The sequence below is a fragment of the Geotrypetes seraphini genome, chromosome 8 (genome assembly GCF_902459505.1).
Source record: "Geotrypetes seraphini chromosome 8, aGeoSer1.1, whole genome shotgun sequence".
Classification (NCBI taxonomy): domain Eukaryota; kingdom Metazoa; phylum Chordata; class Amphibia; order Gymnophiona; family Dermophiidae; genus Geotrypetes; species Geotrypetes seraphini.
This window is the reverse complement of record NC_047091.1, coordinates 165,382,830-165,405,146: the sequence shown is the minus strand read 5'-3', so window position 1 is coordinate 165,405,146 and position 22,317 is coordinate 165,382,830. Positions and strand designations below refer to the sequence as shown.

General features: G+C 43.3%; 1 protein-coding gene across 7 annotated transcripts in view; it reads right to left on the bottom strand.

Moving 5' to 3' along the window:
• Positions 1 to 22,317, bottom strand: part of ACACB (acetyl-CoA carboxylase beta) — a 272,288-nt gene that overhangs the window by 100,171 nt on the left and 149,800 nt on the right. For all 7 annotated transcript variants that reach the window (XR_004540311.1, XM_033954376.1, XM_033954378.1 and 4 more), the window contains 9 exons: positions 22,199 to 22,287; positions 21,849 to 21,973; positions 18,575 to 18,688; positions 14,898 to 15,011; positions 14,258 to 14,347; positions 12,945 to 13,063; positions 7,668 to 7,805; positions 426 to 525; positions 230 to 337 (listed from right to left, as the gene is read on the bottom strand). Coding sequence is in view for 6 of the 7 variants with exons in the window: in XM_033954376.1 (XP_033810267.1) it covers positions 230 to 337; positions 426 to 525; positions 7,668 to 7,805; positions 12,945 to 13,063; positions 14,258 to 14,347; positions 14,898 to 15,011; positions 18,575 to 18,688; positions 21,849 to 21,973; positions 22,199 to 22,287 (997 nt within the window). In the remaining variant the exon portion in view is untranslated. The remainder of the gene's footprint in view (positions 1 to 229; positions 338 to 425; positions 526 to 7,667; positions 7,806 to 12,944; positions 13,064 to 14,257; positions 14,348 to 14,897; positions 15,012 to 18,574; positions 18,689 to 21,848; positions 21,974 to 22,198; positions 22,288 to 22,317) is intronic.

Below are 22,317 nucleotides of genomic sequence, written 5' to 3'. Positions count from 1 at the left end.
TGACTAAAGTCGAGGATCCATATGAAACTTCAATGCTCAATTTCTCAAAAATGACTAAGAAGTCGCATGTTTGAACTTCTGTAACTTTTTAATTTTTTTTACACATTGTATTACAGATTGTTTGCTCCAATATGAATCAAGTTTTCAATAAATTCAGTTTTCCTAGAAATGGTCATAATTCATCTCTATCATTCTAACAATGATGATTCCTACAAGCTGAAGTACAAACCTTTGACTGGGAAAATGCCCCAAATTCTACCACCAGCTGCTCATCTTCCAAATGATCTGCAGACTTGATGGCAACATTCAGAATGTGGATAGGTTCATCCCTCGTGTTCTGAAAACAATGTTCTCCGGTCAGATCTCAATGCTTTCAAGTTTTCTAAAGTCACCTTATTAAAAAAAGTGCACATGAAATATCCAACCTTGCTGTCCTCTTCATCATAAAACGTGGATCGGGCCTCACTCAAAAGTGGACTATCTGTGGGCGGGTCAGCAAAGCAGAGCATCACTTCATCAAAGTTTCTGGCAAAACACATACAGTATTGCATTAGTTGGTCACAGATCCAACCCCAACACTAGGAAAAACTCAGCAAATTTACAGTGTCACAAAAATTGTTTGAACCTGTATACTAGACAGGAGATGTACCTCTACACCAGGGGTGTCAAAGTCCCTCCTCGAGGGCCGCAATCCAGTCGGGTTTTCAGGATTTCCCCAATGAATATGCACGAGATCTATTTGCATGCACTGCTTTCATTGTATGGTAATAGATCCCATGCATATTCATTGGGGAAATCCTGAAAACCCGACTGGATTGCAGCCCTCGAGGAGGGACTTTGGCACCCCTGCACAGTAATGAACTGACAGGGAAATCTGATGTACTACTGTAGTACTTTGAAAGTGGAAAGGCAGCTACAGTTAATGGTTCAGCCAAGGCAGTTCCAGAAAAAAAGAAATTTTTTGGTATTTATCAGTTAAATATCGAAGCCACAAAGAATGTGAAGATCATAAGCCCAGTTCTTAGGTTTTTGGGTGGGTAGAAGCAGTTAAGATCATACCATTTAATTTTAAAGCAATATCTGCTCACCAATAATGTGTGTGACAAATTATATATAAGATTTGAAATGGAAGTGTTAAATAGCTAACAGAGGTACTGGGAATGCCAAGCTCCAGCTGTCAGAGTATATAAATAAGAAACTATGAACCAAAAAGAATTAGGGCTCAATTTCAATTACAATTTTTAATCAAGATTAAAAGGAAGGGGCATAGCCATCAGTCCATAGGAGAGGGAAGCACAGGAGGCCATGCATTTCCTCTCCCTTCTTCCCACATTAGATATCAATACCTTTGCTGGTGGGGATGCTGAAGCTCTGTCAGTCAAAGAAATCCACTGACAAAGCTGCCTCCTTCCTCTTTGTGCTGCCTAAGAGCAAGGAAATCAGTGGGGTGCCTCCAGCTACTGATGCAGTCACTCCGCAAGCATGCTTTCATAAACTACAAAGGATTGCAGAAAGAGGAAGACAGGCAAAAATATCTGGAACAGTTAAGAGAGGCTGGTCAAGTAGTCAGGAAAGCAAAAATGCAAATAGAAGAAAAAATGGCTGGAATGGTAAAACAGGGGGAGGGGGGGAAGAGACGAGACATTTTTAGGTATATTAATGATAGAAAGAAGTGTAAAAGTGGCATTTTGAGACTCAAAGGTGAAGGGGAGAAATATATGGAAGCAGATAAAGATATGGCTGAATTGCTTAACAAATATTTCTGTTATGTGTCCCACGGAGTGGGACCGCAGAAGACAAATGCAAGTAGGGATGGAGGTGTGGTAGACCCTGATCAATTTTTGGAGGATTGTGTTTGTGAGGAGTTAGCTAAACTAAAAGGTGAACAAAGCGATGGGTCCGGATGGTGTACATCTGAGGGTACTGAAGAAACTTAGGGAAGTTCTGATGGCTCCGCTGACTGACCTTTTCAATGCTTCTCTAGAGTTGCGAGGACTGAAGAAGGGTGGATGTGGTCCCACTCCTCAAAAGTCAAAGTAAGGAAGAAGTAGAGAACTACAGGCCGGTAAGTCTGATTTCTGTAGTAAGTAAATTAATAGAAAAGCTTTTAAAACAGAGAATAGTGACATTTCTGGAATCCTATTGATTACAGGTCCCGAAGCAACATGGATTAACTAGATGCAAGCCTTGCCAGACAAACCTGATCAATTTCTTTGACTGGGGAGCCAGAGAACTGGATAGAGGGAGTGTGCTAGATATGGAGCATTTAGATTTTAGCAAAGCCTTTGATAGTGTTCCAGGAACTGGTTGAGTAGAAGGCGACAGAGTAGTGGTCATTCTCTAAGGAAAGGGATGTTACCAGTGGTGTGCCTCAAGATTCGGTTTTGGGCCTGTTCTTTTTAATATTTTTGTAAGCGATATTGCTGAAGGGCTGTCAGGTAAAATTTTCTTCTTTGCGGATGGTAGCAAAATCTCCAATAGAGTAGACACCCCTGATGGTGTGAACAAAATGAGGAAAGACCAAGTGAAGCTTGAAGAATGGCCTGAAATTTGGAAGCTATAATTTAATGCTAGGAAATGCAAGGTCATGCATTTGGGCTGCAAAAACCCAGGGGAACAGTACAATTAGGGGGGGGGGGGGTGAAGAACTTTTGGGACTTGGGTGAAATACTATGTGAAGATCTGAAAAAGGCCAAACAGGTTGAAAAGGCGACGGCAAAAGCTAGAAGGATGCTAGGGTGCACACAGAGAGATATGGTCATTAGGAAAAAGAAGATATTGATGCCCCTGTATAAAACTCTGGTGAGACCTCATTTAGAATATTGTGTACAATTCTGGAGGCCGATTCTTGAAAAAGGTGTTGATGTTAACATATCAAGTGGTCCATCATGGGATACCATGGTATTTGTCACAAGTTATGATATGGCATCATCCTCAACGATTACTGAGATCTGAAATGACAAAGTGTTTTAGATTACACCAGACTAAATATGCAGATACCAGAGCTAGAACTATTTTGGTTGCAGGAGTAAAGTTAAGGATGGTGAATAATATGCATCAATTTAATAAGTTTTTAAAAAGCTGCTTTAATTGTAGAAGCCTTTTTTTAAAATGGATGAGAATACTTAAGATGCAGGTTTTATTCATTTTTATTGTTTAGTGAAATAAGTTTTATGTTGATTTTATGTATGTTTGGAATCCATTTAGGTTTTAAGCGGGCTATACATTTAAAAATCCTGCTTATATATATACTGTATATATATATATATAAATATATATAAATAATAATAAAATGTTAAGCACGCATACGCACTCGCGCAGCGTGTTCCCTGTTCCATCGCGACGGCACGAGTGCGCATGCGCGCTTATACGTCACAGCCTCCTTTTTTTACAGAACGGCTCGCTGAGAGGGAGAGCATCGCTGGCACCAGGGAGGGGTGGGGGACGCCAGTTCAGCTCAGCCGCTCTGTCTCTGCCGTCTCAGTAGCCCCCGAAGCTCTTCAGCAGCCTGTCCCACTCCCTCGAGAAGGAATCCGATGGCGGCACTGCTGCTGGTGGCGCTGCTCCCGCTGCTGTGCGCGAGCGACGCGCCGGAGCTGGACCCCGCGAAAGGCAGACAAAGGTGAGGATGGATTGATGGGAGATGCTGGACTGTTGGGGGGGATAGACAGAGGGGAGATTCTGCTTTGGTGGGGGTTGAGGAAAGGAAGGGAGGCCTACTGCTGCACAAGGGGATCAGGAAGAGGTTCTGATGGACAGGGGGGAAAAAGGAAGGGAGGCCTACTGCTGGACAGGGGGAGTAGGGGGAGCTAATGGACAGGGGGGAAAAAGGAAGGAAAGCCTACTGCTGGACAGGGGGATCAGGAAGAGGTTCTGATGGACAGGGGGGAAAAGGAAGGGAGGCCTACTGCTGGACAGGGGGAGTAGGGGGAGCAGGAAGAGGTGCTGATGGATAGGGGGAAAAAAAGAAGGCCTACTGCTGGACAGGGGGAGCAGGAAGAGGTGCTGATGGATGGGGGGGGGGGGAAGGGAGGCGTACTGCTGGACAGGGGGAGCAGGAAGAGGTGCTGATGGACAGGGGGGAGGTAAACAAGGGAGAAGGGCTGCTGCTGGATAAGGGGAGGTAAAAGGAAGGGAGAATGGACAGGTGGAGCACGCAAGAGGTGGTGATGGACAGCCAAAACAAAGAAAGACAGAAATACAGAAAGCGGCTAAGGAGACAGAGAAAGAAAAAAATAAAAACATACACACACATACATTCTAGCACCCGTTAATGTAACGGGCTATAAAGCTAGTATATATATATACACACAGGATGGAAAAGCTACTAAAATGGTCAGTGGTCGGTGGGAGATATGATAGAGATGTTTAAATACCTACATGGCATAAATGCACTTGAGGCAAATCTCCTTTATTTGAAAGGAAGCTCCAGAACGAGAGGGCACAGAATGAAGTTAAGAGGTGATAGGCTCAGGAGTAATCTAAGGAAATACCTTTTTTTTTTTTTTTTACAGAAAGGGTAGATGCATAGAACAAGCTCCCAGTAGAGGTGGTGGAGAAAAAGACTGTTTCTGAGTTTAAGAAAATGTGGGACAGACACATGGGATCTCTTAGGGAAAGGAGATGATAGTAGATGCTGTGGATGGGCAGACTGGATGGGCCATTTGGCCTTTATCTGCCTTCATGTTTCTATGCTCAGTTCATGCACAAACTGAGCATGCTTGGGGAGTACAAGTGTCAATAGCTCGAGGCAGCATGAGAAGGAAGGGGGCGACTCAGGCAGCAGATTTCTTTTACTGATGGAACTTCAGCTACCCCACCAGCAATTGAACAGGTATTGCAGTTTTGGAGGGAGCCTGGGGCCTGTACCCAAAGGAAGAGGCCAGGTCCAACTCTCTCTCCCCCTCCCTCCCTCCACCACCAGGTCTAACTCTCTCTCCTCCATGCTTATTTTCTCTTAATTCCTTCCCTCTCCACCCTTCCCCACACATACAGTCCAGCATCTCTTTCTCCCTCACCCCCACCCCCAACCTGACCATGGCTTACTCTGTCTCACACCCTGCATACCTTTGAAGTTTGAAGACAATCTTGGCCCTGCAGCGTTCGTTCGTGGCAGCCATAGAGAGAAACTGCCTGCATCTTGCACCAAGCCTTTCCCCTCTGACCCGGCCCGTCCTTTCTTAAAACAGAAAGTTACATCAGGTGGTCACAAGGGGAGGGCCAGGTCAGAGAGAAAAGCCTGGTGCAGGACTCAGGCAGCCTTTCTGTATAGCTATCGCTGGCACTACAGGGCCAAAGTCTTCTTCAAACTTTAAAAGATATGCAGGGGTGGGGAGAGAGTAAGCTGTGTTGAGTTTGGGAAAGGAGGGAGATATGCCAGACTTGGGGGGAGAGGCAGGGGGGGGAGGAAGAGAGAGGAAGAAAGTGGGGCTGCAAGCAATTATTTATAATTAATAATTAGCATGTTAATCATGATTAACATGCAGCCCTCATTAAACAGGATTTGGCAAGATGCAGAAGAGGAAGAGACTGTCTGGAAGAGACAAAGGGCTAGATTCACGAACATGCCCGATTGGGGATATGATGAATTCACAAAACTCCAATATGCAGATGGGGCGATTGGAGGAACGCCTCCATCTGCCTGCCCAGATCGCTCTATAGTGATCCCAGCACATGCACTGACCATCTGTAGATGGTCTGCGCATGCGCTGGACCTCTGGGCCCGGCAGAGATTTTTTTTCCTTTTTTTTTAGGAGCTCGTGGTTTTAATCCGCTTTGGGTTAAAACCAAGGGCTTGCACTGCAGGGAAGGGTGGGAGAGTCAGGGCAGGCAGGCGTTCGGGGCAGGCAGGCAGGCAGGCGTGTTCGGGACGGAGACATGAAAGAGATTAGCCGGGGCTGGTGGCGAGAAGTGCAGCCCTGCTTTTAACCCACGGGTTAAGACCGCAGGTTAAAAACACGGGCTCACAGCGGAGCATGGTGGAAGAGAGCAGGGCGGAATTGGGCAGAGAGGCAAGGGGAGAAGAGAGCAGGGCAGCATGGCAGAAGAGAGGAGAGTGGCAGAGAGCTGGGCACTTTTGGGATAGTTTCAGGGCTGCAGCGCTGGGATTTCAGGCAGAGAGCAGGACAGTCGGAAAGGTGGTGAGCGGCTGGTCCCCAGCAGTTGTTTCTTTTGGATCGGCCAGCCCAGTCAGTGTTCCTGAAGTTTTCTTTTGCGAATCGCTTCCTTCCTGCATTTGCATGCCATTCTGCCTCATTTGCATGCGCAGATCGGATCGGGCAGGAATTGGATCGGGAGTAAGGTTAGTGAATGGGAGCGGGGTCGCAAAGTGATTGCAAACCGATCGGTACACAATTGGTTTGCTTTGTGAATGTAGCTCAAAGAATTATGTTCTACTTGGTCAACGGTGATGTGTTCTGAAGGGAACCATCTCAGGCAGCCTCCAGTTGAGTGTTCATTTTACATTCAGTTGTCAAAGCCCTGTTGTCTCTGGCAAGCTTGACTGCAAAAAGCACATGATCCCAAGGAGCTGTACTACATCCTAGGCAAACAGAATGCTAGGCATAATCAAGAAGGGTATTACAACCAGAACGAATGAAGTTATCCTGCCATTGTATCGGGCGATGGTGCGTCCGCATCTGGAGTACTGTGTCCAATATTGGTCGCCGTACCTTAAGAAGGACATGGCGTTACTCGAGAGGGTTCAGAAGAGAGCGACGTGTCTGATAAAGGGGATGGAAAACTTTTCATACGCTGAGAGATTGGAGAAACTGGGTCTCTTTTCCCTGGAGAAGAGGAGTCTTAGAGGGGATATAATAAGAGACTTACAAGATCATGAAGGGCATAGAGAGAGTGGAGAGGGACAGAAAGAGAGAGAGAAAGGGAGACAGAGAGAAATATATATATAGAGAGGGAGAGAGATATATAAAGAGAGAAAGGGAGAGAGAGAGAGAAAGGGGGGAGAGATAGAGAGAAAGATTGGAGAAACTGGGGCTCTTTTCCCTGGAGAAGAGGAGACTTAGAGGGGATATAATAAGAGACTTACAAGATCATGAAGGGCATAGAGAGAGTGGAGAGGGACAGAAAGAGAGAAAGGGAGACAGAGAGAAATATATAGAGAGAGAGCTAGAAAGAAAGAGAGAGAGAGAGAAAGGGAGAGAGACAGAAATAGAGATATATATAGAGAGAGAGAGATAGAGAAAGATTGGAGAAACTGGGGCTCTTTTCCCTGGAGAAGAGGAGACTTAGAGGAGATATGATAGAGACTTATAAGATCATGAAGGGCATAGAGAGAGTAGAGAGGGACAGATTCTTCAAACTTTCGAATAATAAAAGAACAAGAGTGCATTCGGAAAAGTTGAAAGGGGACAGATTCAAAACGAATGCTAGGAAGTTCTTCTTTGCCCAACGTGTGGTGGACACCTGGAATGCGCTTCCAGAGGGCGTAATAGGGCAGAGTACGGTACTGGGGTTCAAGAAGGGATTGGACAATTTCCTGCTGGAAAAGGAGATAGAGGGGTATAGATAGAGGATTACTGCGCAGGTCCTGGACCTGTTGGGCCGCCGCGTGAGCGGACTGCTGGGCACGATGGACCTCAGGTCTGACCCAGTGGAGGCATTGCTTATGTTCTTATGCTTATGTTATGTTCTAGCAGCATTTTCCATACCTGGTGAAGTCTTCGAACTTGTCAAATGCAACCATGGCACCCATTCTCTGACACAGTGGGGAGAAGGCATTGTCCATGTACAGCTCAGTGCTCTGGCGGCTTAACTCTAAATTCAATGCACTGATGGGTACAGACATTCTACATAAAAGGAACAAACCCCCCCCCCAAAAAAAAAAACATGGTAAGAAAGTTTATCCATACTCTCGTGCAATGCAATTATGAAATGAGCTGCCATTTACTTAGACTGCGACTACAGCTGTAAAGATAAAATGGAAATCCTGCCCCTTAAGCAATGCTCTACACCAGGGGTGTCAAAGTCCCTCCTCGAGGGCCGCAATCCAGTCGGGTTGTCAGGATTTCCCCAATGAATATGCATGAGATCTATTTGTATGCACTGCTCTCATTGTATACTAATAGATCTCACGCATAGTCATTGGGGAAATCCTGAAAACCCGCCTTGATGGCGGCCCTCGAGGAGGGACTTTGACACCCCTGCTCTACACTGTACGCCTAAAACAGCCAGGTTTTGCTGCAACAATTTTCACTTGCTGATTATAAAGAATGAACCAAGACACAGCACGCTATGCAAACCAAAAAACAACGGGTTTTCCTTTGTCCAAGATTTTAGTCAACATAAAACGTTTCATCTCTTGGTAAGGTCACCGATTACATTCCAGTAGACAAATTAAGTAGTTTCAATCTCTCTCCCTACAGTACCTGTCTGGTACACACTGATTCATTAAAATGAGCCACAGTAGAAGGTAAAATATAGTTAGCCTTGTGTATTTAAACTTAACATGTAATAGGGCAGAGTACGGAACTGGGATTTAAGAAAGGATTGGACAGTTTCCTGCTGGAAAAGAGGATAGAAGGGTATAAATAGAGGATTTCTGCACAGGTCCTGGACCTGTTGGGCCGCCGCGTGAGCGGACTGCTGGGCATGATGGACCTCAGGTCTGACCCAGCAGAGGCATTGCTTATGTTCTTATGTTACATTACATTTAGCACAACTTCCAATACTGGTAACATTGCAAACCTGTAAAAATAGCTTTCTGCATACTAAAAAGACAAGAAAAGCAATCAAACTGAGACATGAAAAGGCTGTTAACTTTTACTAGAATACCTGTATGAAAGTCTTAAGCTCGTTGTGTTAGGACTAGCTCTTTCATTAAAATCATACACACAACTCGTTTATTAAGGCAGTCGTCGATTTAAACTTTCTCTTCCTTCTAGGAAAGGAATGCGAAGAGCTAAGAATTTTAGCAGCTCTCTGGCATTTAAATTTCCTCAATTATGGAATGAACTTCCCCTAATTGAGGGGAATTCCCGTAAACTTCTAAAAACTATTTTATTCGCTAAACATTTTGAAAACTAACTCTCTTGTATTTCAGTTTACTTTATTTATTTATTTATTTTTAATTTTATTGTTCACCGCGTCGAGCTTCCTTTGGTTGAAGACCCAGTATATAAGGTTAAGCTTTAGTTTAGTTTAGTCTAGTCTGTCTTATTCTGGTGAAAATCAGCTACGTCTGGCCAAGCCCCTATAAGGGCATCCCAGACCACTTAAAATGCCTCCACATCATCTTGTGGTGAAAGTAACATGTCTTGATTTAGCATTATCTTCTATAGATTTTTTTTTATTTTTTTTTTTTAGTAATGCTGCCTCTTCTCGCTAAGACAACAAATGGAATAGCCAATCAACCCCTTGAAGGTCAGGCCAAACCGAAATTAAAAAAAAACAAAAAAAATAAATTATGGATGGGCTCTATGCTGGTCTAGAAAGGCTGAAGGAAAGTAAATTAGCAGGCAAGACCTAACTTTCCCTTCCATAGTTTCACTCCAGACCAGCACAGATGGGTGGTACCAAAGCAGTGCCAAAAAGTGTACCATCATTTAAAAAAACCTTAAGACTGCCAATACCGTATGCACGCTGGTACCTTCCCGCCCATCGACTTGTGGGACCTGCAGTACAGCAAGATAGCTATAAGAAGCCAACTAGGGGAGGTAGGAGTGCTGTGGGAATATATGCCTGTTGTCATCAGATCACACCTGGCATTATATTCTCACATGCAGGACTTCCAAACTACCAGATCATGCCTCTCAGAAGAGGATTACTGACAACTACCTTGAACCTGGCGAAACCAAAAGGGTTGGAGGGTAAGTTGTTATTTATGTAGAGAATAAATTTTGTATAACAGCTTGGCTGAACCGATTATCTCGTCTGGAATGATTCTCCAAGCAGTAGTGGGATGTGAAGGTGTGAACTGAGGACCAGGTGGCTGCCTTACAGATGTCCTCAATAGGAGTGGAATGTAGATGCAGCGACGTGATGTTCCCCCGACGAGGAGGTGGAATGGACAGTCGGTGTCGATGCTGGAATGGTACATGGTTGGGCATTGGCGTCCCCGACCCCAGCCATACTTGATTTTCCCAAAGTTGTCCCGAAAAGCTTTTCAAATTGCAGCTTCCTGGCTTTAAGCCACCTCTTCTGCGAGAGCAGAACATGCAAGAAATGTCTTGGTGGTCAGGACCAAGGCACTGAACATACCAATTATGCAGGTCTGTACCTGAAATGGTCCATTGGAATCAAGTACACTGCTTGAAACCGCTTGGAGCCTTGGACATGGATGATAAAACAGCTAAATCAAAGGGCCCTATGGCCCAGTGAGGTCGAGTAGGTGGCATTCCGAAAAAGGTTTGACACTCCCAGCCTGAAAACAAGCTGAAAATAGCCTGAAGGCCTGAAAAACTGAAATTGGGGGGAAAAATTTTTTTTCAATCAAACTACAGGAAAAGAAGAAAACCAAAATATGACAAAAACTGAAGAAAAAAGGAAGGGAAGGCATAAAAAAAAGTATCAAAGTTTGACACGCCAAAGAGACTCTGGAAAACAGCTTTTCAGCTCCATGGTAAATGAAAAACTGCGGGTCCCGCGAGTCGACGTCAGACAGAAAGACACCAGTGCACATGTGCAGTATGGGCGGTCTTAGGGTTTTTAAAGTGACAGTATACTTTTTGACTGTCCATATCCAGGTTCCGTGAATAAGGTCACCCACATTTGAGAATATAATGCCTGCTTGTCCTCGGATAAAGAGCATACTCCCAAATCTAAGCACAGTTCTAGGCTGGTAGGGCTGGACTCAGTTAGGGCACTGGTCTTTGACCTAAGGGCCGCCGCGAGAGCAGACTGCTGGGCACGATGGACCACTGGTCTGACCCAGCAGCGGCAATTCTTATGTTCTTATGGGGTATTTGCTCATAGCTAAGCACATACATACAATAAGTGTCCCAGTTTGGTGAGTATTTCATGAAATAAAGTAGGTGCCTACTTTTATAGCATAGACTCCACACAGGTGCCTCCACCCTCTATTAAATTTAATTTATAGGGGGTCTTTAACTAAACAATGTGCCAAAACCAAACAAACACAGTTCAACAGCGACACTATCGTGAAAATAAAACTTTTGCATAATACAGGCATAAAGTTACCAACTTCCACTCCAAGTATTAATAGACAGTGAACAAAGAATCTCCAAACCTCTACAGAATACAAAGGCTTTTCCCTCACTATTTACCGTATTTTCACGCAGATAGCGTGCAGAAACCACGATTTTATGTACAAAAACTTTTGTATACCGCGCTCACGGGTATAACGCGCGAGGGGTATGCGCGGTAGGTAAAAACGCGTATAACGCGCGCGTTATATGCGTGAAAATACGGTAATACAACTTCAAAAGTGTAGCAAAATCTATACATTCTAACACCAAACCACTCCCAATAGCATAAATAAAGTGGCTTTCTAAACAGAGAAGAAAAATAGTAGCAAAGTGAGAACAATGCAATAGGAAAACTTTCCGAATTCTGCATAGATGTCCCTTTATGGAATTGACAAAACAAACGACACTCTGGGGTGGTCGACGCCACAAGGACGGTCCAGACTCCCACAGCAATGGACCTGGGTACCACAAAAGAACAGATGTCCACAAGCAAACTTTGTGGAATCAATTCTTGGACTTCCAAGAGTTAAAAATGGTGTGTTTTATTAATATACAATGCAAATACAATAATCACCAATACATAAAATCCAAACACTCTGCTAAGAATTAAAGTCCTTGCTGTAGTCAGATGACCAAACCCAACACGGGTTGGGCTTTTATGTATTTGTGATTATTATACAGTAAAACCTTGGATTGCAAATCACTTGGGGCTCCTTTTACGAAGGTGCACTAGCGGTTTTAGCGCATGCACCGGTTAGTGCACACTAGCCGAAAATCTACCGCCTGCTCAAAAGGAGGCGGTAGCAACTAGCGCGTGCTATTCCGCGCGTTAAGGCCCTAGTGCGGCTTTGTAAAAGGAGCCCTTGGCTTGCAAGTGTTTTGCAAGACAAGCAAAATATTTTATTAAATTTTAACTTGATGTACAAGCAATGTCTTGCAATACAAGTACATACAGTATACACACATCACAACTGAGCCGATGGTTCTTCTCTCTCTGACGCTGCAAGAGTGTAGTGACTGTTCTAAACGAGCGAGGTCTTGCAATACGAGTACATACAATATACACGCGTCACACCATCACAACTGAGCTGATGGTTCTTCTCTCTCTGACGCTGCGGAAGTGTAGTGACTGTTCTAAACGAGTAAAGTCTTGTAATACGAGTACATACAGTATACATGCGTCACGTCATCACAACTCAGCTGATGGTTCTTCTCTCTCTGACGCTGCGGGAGTGTAGTGACTGTTCTAAACAAGCAAAATCTTGTAATACGAGTACATACAGTATACACGTGTCAATCATCACAACTGAGCTGATGGTTCTTCTCTCTCTGACGCTGCGGAAGTGTAGTGACTGTTCTAAACGAGTAAAGTCTTGTAATACGAGTACATATAGTATACATGCGTCACGTCATCACAACTCAGCTGATGGTTCTTCTCTCTCTGACGCTGCGGGAGTGTAGTGACTGTTCTAAACGAGCAAGGTATTTTGTATTAAAGTTTTTGGGTTGTGGAGCGAATCGTCTGAGTGTGTTATTTCTTATGGGGAAATTCGCTTTGATATACGAGTGTTTTGGATTACATGCATGGTTTCGGAATGAATTATGCTCACAAATCAAGGTTTTACTGTATTTGCATTTAATATTACTAACACACACCATTTTTAACTCTTGGAAGTCCAGGAATTGGTTCCACACAGTTTTGCTTGTGGACACCTTTATAGAACTGCCCTCTAAAACCCAGAAGACCGCTGAAACGATTTAATGCTGCCTGATAACGAATACCTGTTTGGGTGAGAAGAGGGCAGCATGAACTGGAACTCCACCACACATGTACCATCTTTCAGCTGAGTGTGCTGTAAGCTGTTTAAATCATATGCAATATACCCTCTCCTGACATAGACCTATAAGGAGGCAAGAGAGTTAGAAACAGGTCTCAGACAGAATAATGTAGTTCACATTCTTTCCTTCAGGCACAAAGGGTTAACTTAACCAGCTGACACCTCAGCTCTCGGGCCACATTCTTACTTTTTACAAGCACAGCATCAATTACTGACAGCAGGGAGAGACATTAGTGAGAGTTTACTGGGAAGAAAGGTAAAGAAACATCTTCAGATAGTCAATCAGTGTTTGTTTTAAACACTGTAAAAAATTGTTAAGTTATAACTGGATTTTCAGCACCAGGGTATTTACCGACACTGAATATTCAGGTTTAACAGATAGAATCAGGAGTTACCAAAAGAGCAGTGATTTTCAGCATCCTTACTCTGACAAACAGGCTGACCAAAACCAGTGGGTTTCGATCAGCCTGAACTCAAGAACACCTTTGGTCTTCCTGCTGCCCCATCCCAGCTTGAGCAGTCCAGCCAGCCGCTCACAGAAAAATGGGTCCCTCTAGGCCTCTGCCCCCTTTCTCCCTCCTCCGGAAAAAACCTGGCTCCTCCAGGCTTACCTTAACAAGCCTTTTTGGGACAGGGACAAAGCCCACTTGTTCCTGCAAAATCAAAATGGCTGCCAAGTCTGTCGCGGGAAATCTCGGCAGCCATTTTGATGCTGCAGGAGCTCCACAGGGTGAGTAGACTTTGTTCCTACCCCCACAGAGACCATTAGAGCATCAGGGCTTGTTAAGTTAGGGGTGGGCCAGAGGGGCCCAGGGAGAGTTTCTGTATTTTCAGCAGAAACCCGAACCCAGATTTCAGGTCGGTTTTGGTGCCAAATATGAAATTTGGTTGGCCTCTACTCTAACCATCAGGATAACACGGAGCAGATTTTTTGCTATTCTAAGTTATTCAGATATTGGCATTGGGCAACTCCCAGCACCACCTCTCTTCTGAGTGTAGCCCTGACACTACTGCATGTTATAGCTGTAAACCAGGGGTGTCAAAGTCCCTCCTCGAGGGCCGCAATCCAGTCATGTTTTCAGGATTTCCCCAATAAATATGCATGAAATCCATTTGCATGCACTGCTTTCATTGTATGCTAATAGATCTCATACATATTCATTGGGGAAATCCTGAAAACCTGACTGGATTGAGGCCCTCGAGGAGGGACTTTGACACCCCGGCTGTAAACCATGTAGGTGACCCTAAACTCCTTACCTCCAGTGCCGCCCTGCGCACCACCTGGTTACTGTGATAGAAAAAAGTGGGAAGAACATCAAAGATGGAGGTTTCTGATATGATAAGTTTCTGTTCGAAAAAAAAACCAACATTAGAAGGAAAGGCAGCTATGAGAATAGAAAACATACTATGCACAAAATAGAGCAGACGACTCATACAAGACTAGCTTTGGATTAGTTCTTATTTAAATTTTACCAATAAAATGTGTGTGCATTTTGCATTTTTAAAAGGAAACATTTGCTTCAATATGAGCATATATTGGGCATTTAAGGCTCTGTGTGGGAAAAAGCATTCTAAAATTACCCCGTATTACATATCTATGAAACACAACACTAATATCAACTTATCCTGAGAACAGATGCGTTACGAGTAGAGAATGACACGGGAAAAAAAATCTGTCCCCGTCACTGCCCCGTCACCAGACCACCCCGTCCCCGCCGTCCCCTTCACCACAGCATTCACCCTTCCCTCTCGCCACTTCCCTGCCCTTCGGCACGCCGTGGGTAACATCCACCGTGTCATTCTCTAGTTATGAGCTTCAAGCAGCACGGTCCACAGACCACTATATTTCAGAAACGGAACAGAGAGTTTTTTGTTTATTTTTCAAGAAAATGCAAACCTTGAGATTCTCGGGACAGAACTGATGGCCATACATGTCAATGGCAGACAGGAATATGGACTCCACCTGGTTGTGTCGGAGTTCATAAGAAGGAAGATGTGATGCAATCAAAACCTAAAAATTAAGTGATAAAATTGCTTACTAGAAAAAAAAAAAAAACACCTCACACACTTCAATAATTTTAAATGTGCCACATGAAGACACATTATCTAATCAAATTAATCATGTTAGTAAAAATAATGCTTTTTCAGTTTAAAGATGCTTAGAAGAGTACGTCATCTTTTTTTATCAGCAACATTTTGTAGTTTTGGTTCAGGCCATTATTTTATCTCAGCTGGCGATGGCAACTCGCTTTATGCTTGTTTACGTGAATGTAATTTGAGGAGGCTACAACTTATCCAGAATCCGGCGGCTAAACTGATATACGGTAAACATAAATACGATCATGCCACACCTTTACTGAGATCCCTTCACTGGCTTCCTGTTCACTGGAGGATCCAATTTAAATGTGCAACTGTAATTTTCAAAATCCTATATGGTATTTTTCTCCTTTGGTTCCTGTCTCATTTAATTCACAAGAAATCTCTAATTCTAGGAGCTCTCAGAAATATAAACTTGGCTTTTCCCCTGTTAAAGGAATAAAAACTATGGCCAATTTTTGTCGACCATTTTCTTTTTTTATTTGTAAAAGTTTGGAATGACCTTCCTTCTATAATTGGAGTTCTCTCTCATCTACTCACTTTTCGTAAAGTACTGAAGACATATTTATTTCAGAAATTTAATAATGATTCTTCTTTTTCAAATAATCAGTCATAAAAGATAAAATTCTGGCCTAAAAGATATAGAGCTTCTTTTATCAAGCCGCGCTAGCGGGGTTAGCGTGGACATTTCATCACGCACTAACCCCCGCGGCCAGCTAAGAAACTAATGCCTGCTCAATGCAGGCGTTGGCGGCTAGCGCAGCAGGCGCGGTATTCCACGCGTTAAACCTCTACCGCAGCTTGATAAAAGGACCCCAAAGTTTCTGTTTTAATCTCCTGGATAATTTTATTAATATTTTGTTAACCGAGTCAAGCCCACCTGTTGGGATGAAACGGTGTTAAAAAAAATTTAGATTAGATGAGATAAATCTTTTCAGAGCTAAGAACTTGCATGACAAAGGTGAACATACCGCGAGATCGTGGCAGCCCTCCCGAGTTGAGCAATTCTAGTACTCGCAGCATGTTTTGCCAAAAGCTCCTCCAAAGAACATCTTATTACTGTTGGTCATTGAAAAGCTTCTATAATAATAATAACTTTATTTTGTATACCGCCATACCCAGAGAGTTCTAGGCGGTTCACAGCAGTTAATAAGGTTACACACGAAAAATAGCCTTGGAATTTACAATTTTTTGGAGTGTACAAGTCGTTGAAGTTAAACAGGAGTTTAAAATGCCATCATACAATATGGAATATACAAGGAGTATACAAGGAGTACGATATAAGGAATATACAAGGACTATGAGAGGAATATATAGGGAATATAGTACATGGAATATACACTGGTACTAAAGACTGGGTAGTCAACTCAAAGCAGTTTACATGAGCTTCTATAATGGTGTTACAATACATGAGCTGCGATATATGAGCGAAGTAGCTCACCCAGCTTGCTTAGTTGTTCAAGACATCGCTGTCTCCATTTGTTATCCATAAGGTTCCCCAGTACATGGGGTTTTTTTTTTCAGACCCCTGTTTCTTCGAAACATGGAATGGGTCCGGTCTGGGTTTTCCAACCCTTTGGATACAAACTGTTTTATGTTCATTTTCAATGTATGTTTATTAAAGACTTGGCGCCTTGTACACCTTTCCTGCAGTTTTTTCTTTTGGTTTTTAGTAATTGTGTTATACAGAGTTTAAGCTATATACCACATTTTACTAGGAGCCTATCTGCACACGTCTCTTGTCTTTTTTTAGATGTTCAACCAGCCATGTGCAGAAATTTATATGAATAAAAATGTACAAGTTAGGCATTTGAGGAGTAGTTTTAAAAAAAACTATTTTCACTTATTAAGGAAATTTATGCGCAGAAATGGCTTGTTTTAAAATTGCTCAGCTAAAAGTAAGCATAACAGGTCAAGCAGAATATGTTCCCAGGGTTGGATGAGAGTGTGGTCGGCATCCTAGATGTTTTATAAACACACACACACAAGCAGCCAGGAAAATTTGGGTAAACTAAATAGCCAGTTATCCCGTAAAAAATATGTGCATACTTACTGAACAAGCTAGGCTTACTTCTATAAAATTAACCTCTTAATTTTTGAGATCTGGGCTCCTAAGAGAGTCATGCATACCAGTTTAAAATGATGCTGGATATACTAATAACAGAGCTACACATGAAGGCAGCACTTTCTATAGCCATTTCTGTGCGTTTATGCATGGAAATAGGCCCTTATAGAAACTGCATGTATAGCAAAGATATTCCTGGGAGCAGGCTTAGGGAGGGATATGATTTATGTATATCCAGTGGCATAGTAAAGGTAGAAGGCTCCTGGGGCAGTGGCACCCCCCTTCTTCTCCATGTACTTCCCCACCCAGCTCCTTTTCCACATTTACACTCTTCCCTCCTCCACCCCCCAGCACCTGTTAATCTTCGCCAGACCGAATGGCTTCTGCAGCATGCTCCTCACATCAGCATTGGATTTCCGCCTCTGATGTCACATCCTGGCTCCATGACCCGGAAGTGATTTAGAGGGGACCCAGGCTGGCGCAAGCAACAGGCAGAAGTTGCTTGTGCTAGCGAAGATAAAACAGAGGTACGGGGTGGGGGGAGAGGGATGGCGCGAGCATGGTGTGGCGGGGCAGGGCGGAGAGGTGCCAGCGCCCCCACCGACTTGGCGCCTGGGGCATTCCGCACCGCCCTTACTATGCCACTATATGCATCCTTCCCAAAAAAACCCCACAAGAGCACACATGTAAAATAATCCAGAAAATTGTGCCAAAAAGCAAGACATAAAAAAAAAAAAAAAGTACACAGATTTCTTGGGATCATTTTCAAAACATATTCAGTCATACCTGCCCAAGTAAAAGTGGTTGCATACATCATTTACACAAGTGCTTTGTTATAAAACTGCCCCATTAATTTGCAAAAGAATACACTTTTCCCTCCATATTCACGGTTTCAGCATTCGCGGTTTCAATTATTCAGTTTTTAGCTTGCTGGCTCCTCCTCCCCCCAAATTACATCAGCTTGCATAGAGAAATTGCCGATTCCAAGCGTTTACAGAGAAAATCGCTTATTCACAGCACTTTCTTCACCCGTGTTTTGCCTCTCCTTCAGGAACAGACCAGGTCTCCCACCATGTTATTCGTGGTTTCACCATATTCACGATGGTTTTTAATAGAAAACAGCGAATAACATATGAAAAAGTTATTTGTGTTTTTTCTGTATTTGTGGTTCTGTTAATCCCCCTATCACAGCGAATACAGAGGGAGAAGTGTACAGACACAACATTCTGTAAAATTGTGCTCAATATTAAAATCGTGTTGCAATATTATGCACTAATCAAGGTGGAACAGACTACTCGCATATTTTAACATGTCGCCAATTGTTGATTCTGTCTCTGAAGGACTGAGACATTAATACCTTGGGTGTGACTTAGGTCTGTATGTCAGACAAAGAAGCTATTTAAACATTTTACCTGTCTTGCCCTCAGCGCCACTCTAGAATGTTCCGTTTTGCTCAACTGCGTCAGCTCGTTCAAAATCGTCATCAACTCATCGGTCAGGGTGGGATCACGACCACACAGCTGATCCTTTTTTAAGAAACAAGGGTCAGCTTGCCCATGGCAAACTCAGTGCTACGGGCTCACAACATTATTACAGATTTATACAAAAGTATTACGTTGATGTCCTCACAAAGATTTGTTAACACAAAACTATTACATTTGTCAGATATTATCTATCTTATGTTCATTCTAGGCACTTTTGAAATCAATCTAGCCAGGCTTGACCTCACAATATCCCTAACACACAACACACAAACTTTCAATAAAGACATTCTGTAAAGAAGCTGAAAAAAAAATGCACAAAATTACTATAATATTCTGAAATGACAGGGCTGGTAAGAGAAAAGGTTCACAGAACTACATAAATGCATGGTTATTCCAATGCCTCTTTTGAAGGGCGAGAACCAGAATTTGCTCCAGAAAGTGTCATAAGCTAATTTAAAAGTGGGAATGGTTAAAACCAGAGAAAAACGCCAACTCTATTCCGCTTAGCTCGTGACAACAGACAAAAAAAAGAATTTCTTGATAGAATACAAACAAGTGTAAATGAGCCTCCCGGTGTAAACAGTAAAACTGTGAAAGGATCTTTAGTGGTGAAAATTGAAAGGGAGAGTCAGAACTAGAGAATGACACGGGGATAAAAATCTGTCCCCGTCACCGGACCGCCGTCCCCTTCACCACCCCGTCCCCGCAGCATCCACCCTTCTCTGTCACCACCTCACCGCCCTTCAGCGGCTTGAGAAGGTCCCTCTCTCCCCCTTACCTTCGCGGCGCGTTAGTAAAGAAACTTACTGAAGCTGATGGAGACCAGAAGTTGCGTTAAGAGGAGAAGCTTCCGCCCACACACACGTGACTGCAGGCACAGGCAGGCTTCGCCGGCTTCAGTAAGTTTCTTTACTAAAGCGCCGCGAAGGTAAGGAGGAGGGAGGTAGATTTGGCCGTAGGTAGGTAGGGAAGGAGGGAGGGAGGGGGGCCGCGTGCGATCGATGACCGCGCGCCTTCCCTCCCTTAACTGCGGGGACAAGGCTATTCACCGCTCCACAGAGTGGTGGATAGCCTTGTCCCCGTGCCCGCAGTGAGCACCTCCCCCTCCACCGTTTTGGCGGGTTACCCGCAGCTAGCCGCGATTAACTGCCACCATGTCATTCTCTAGTCAGAACTACAGCAGAGTCTGTAAAGTAGGAGGAATAAAGCCGCCTAGGTCACTATCTGCACTAATCTCTCATGTACCCATTTAAGGTTTATATTGCAGTCTATAAAATTCAATCACACAAGTACATATGCCACACCATAACGCAGTTTAGTAAAAACAGCCCATAGACTTTTCTTTTCGGAACCTGTTCAAACCTTTTTTTTTTTTTTTAAGCCCCGCTAACTGCTTTTACCACATTCTCTGGCGACAAAGTCTAAAAGTTAATTACACGTTAAGTGAAGAGATTTTCTTGGATTTAAATTTATTACAAAGTAGCTTATTATGTTTTTCCTTCTTTTTAAGTTTCCTGCAAAATTATTACGAAATATTGGAAATCTTTAGGCTAACTTAAATTATAGTCTGTGGTGGGAAACCTTATGCCAAATATATAAATTTGAACATATGAATTCGTTACAATGGGGGCATCATAGTAAATTTAAGGATATTTGAGGTCCATTAAATTTTTGTAAGAATTAATAGGTATTATTATTATATGGTGCCATTGATTCATGTTAAGTACTTATATATCATTTGATTGTTTGGAGTGCTATGATATTATTTGCTTGTTAACCTGTTCCACTATTTATTGGATTTCAAAAATGAATAAAGAATTTCAAAAAAAGTAAACCGCGCCAAGCTCTATCTTTATAGAAAAGATGCGGTATATAAGCTTAAGATTTTCCCCCCACTTCTATTAAACTGTGCTAGCAGTTTGTAGCGTAGAGGGCCGTGCTGAATGGCCCACGCTGCTCCCGACGCTCATAGGAACTCTATGACACGCAGCTCCTGATTGATGAGGCCCGACTTCAGTGCAGGAAGAGGTGGTCGCAGCATACCGCGAGTGATTTCCTTCACTCGCCGGCGCTCCGGCTGACCTCTCCTGCTGCCCTCTCCTGTCTCCCCTGCCTAAAAACCGTATTTGCGGTTTTTCAACATTCGCGGTGGTTCCTTGAACGGAACCCCCGCGAATATCAGGGGAGTACTGTACTTCAAAAAAGTTCTTACTTATCTTAAACTGTACTAGCAGATTACCCAGCGTTGCCTGGATATTTATTTATCCCAAAACGTCCCACCCCCCACAGGAATGTCTTTCTCTATGGGGCTGAACTTGGACCTAAACGGCATCAGGAGTGTCAGTATTCATCTCAGCAAGCCGGAAAACTATGGGGTAGACACTAATATTTGTCGTTTTTCAAAATTTTTAAATGTCACCCCCTTCCTCCCCAGTATTTTCCCCCAGATAGTATGCGATATGTACACCAAGTTTGGTTGAAATCTGTCCGTGCGCTTCAGAGTTATGCTGGAATACATACATACACACAGCTCTGGAACGCATTGCCAGAGGATGTGGTAAGAGCGGATAGCGTAGCTGGTTTTAAGAAAGGTTTGGAGGAAAAGTCCATAGTCTGTTATTGAGAAAGACATGGGGGAAGCCACTGCTTGCCCTGGATCGGTAGCATGGAATGTTGCTACTCTTTGGGGTTCCGCAATCTTCTGTTACACTTTGGGATTCCAGAATCTTGCTATTCTTTAGGATTCTGAATGGAATGTTGCCACTCCTTGGGTTTTGGCCACCGTGAGAATGGGCCACCGGTGACCTGGATTGGCCACCGTGAGAACGGGCTTCTGGGCTTGATGGACCATTGCTCTAACCCAGTAAGGCTATTTTTATGTTCTTAGAGACACATCTTATTTTATTTACTGTACATAGAAGATGCTTTATATAGAAGATGATGCAAACCTGTCAGCCGCTTCTCCTTACACTCTGCCCCTAATTTTGCACGTTTAAATACCTCGGCACAACCACCAGCATATTATTTAATTCCCAATGTGATTGAGTCAACAAAATCCAGTTAACCCCCCTCTTTTGTTTTTATAGTCGGCATCACCATACGTTCTTGGATATCTTTCACGTTTCCCTTTTCTCCCCTCCTAATTCCTGCAAGCTTCCTCCAATCTACAGCATGCCCCATCAATCCTAGAATGATTACTTACAATTAGCTTGGTCACCAGGGAGTTCTTCTTTGCTACCTGTGCATGAGAAAAGATGCACTCCAGCACTGGTGTCATATCTGGCTTATACTGCTCACGTAGGTTTATCACGCACTTATCATAGTGAGCTGATGAAAGGAAAAAAACAAAATACATGGCTTTCATTTTTCTTGGAAGCTTAAGAAAAGTGTTTGACCTGTGCAGAATATCCACCATGTGCCCAATTCCAAAACTTAACACTGGGCACCTCCAAACCACCGCTACTGCTTGAGAATCTCACCACGTCACATTCACTGGATTTGAAATGATTTATTATTCTGCTGATAAATATAAATAGATATATCTTATCTTGCCTTGCTGAAATTGTGTTTCTACTTGTAGATATCTTCTTAATAAATCCAGAACCACCGATTTTGTATAGCCCCGAATTCCACTCCGGAATCTGGAGAAGTAGAAACAAGATTTTTTTTTT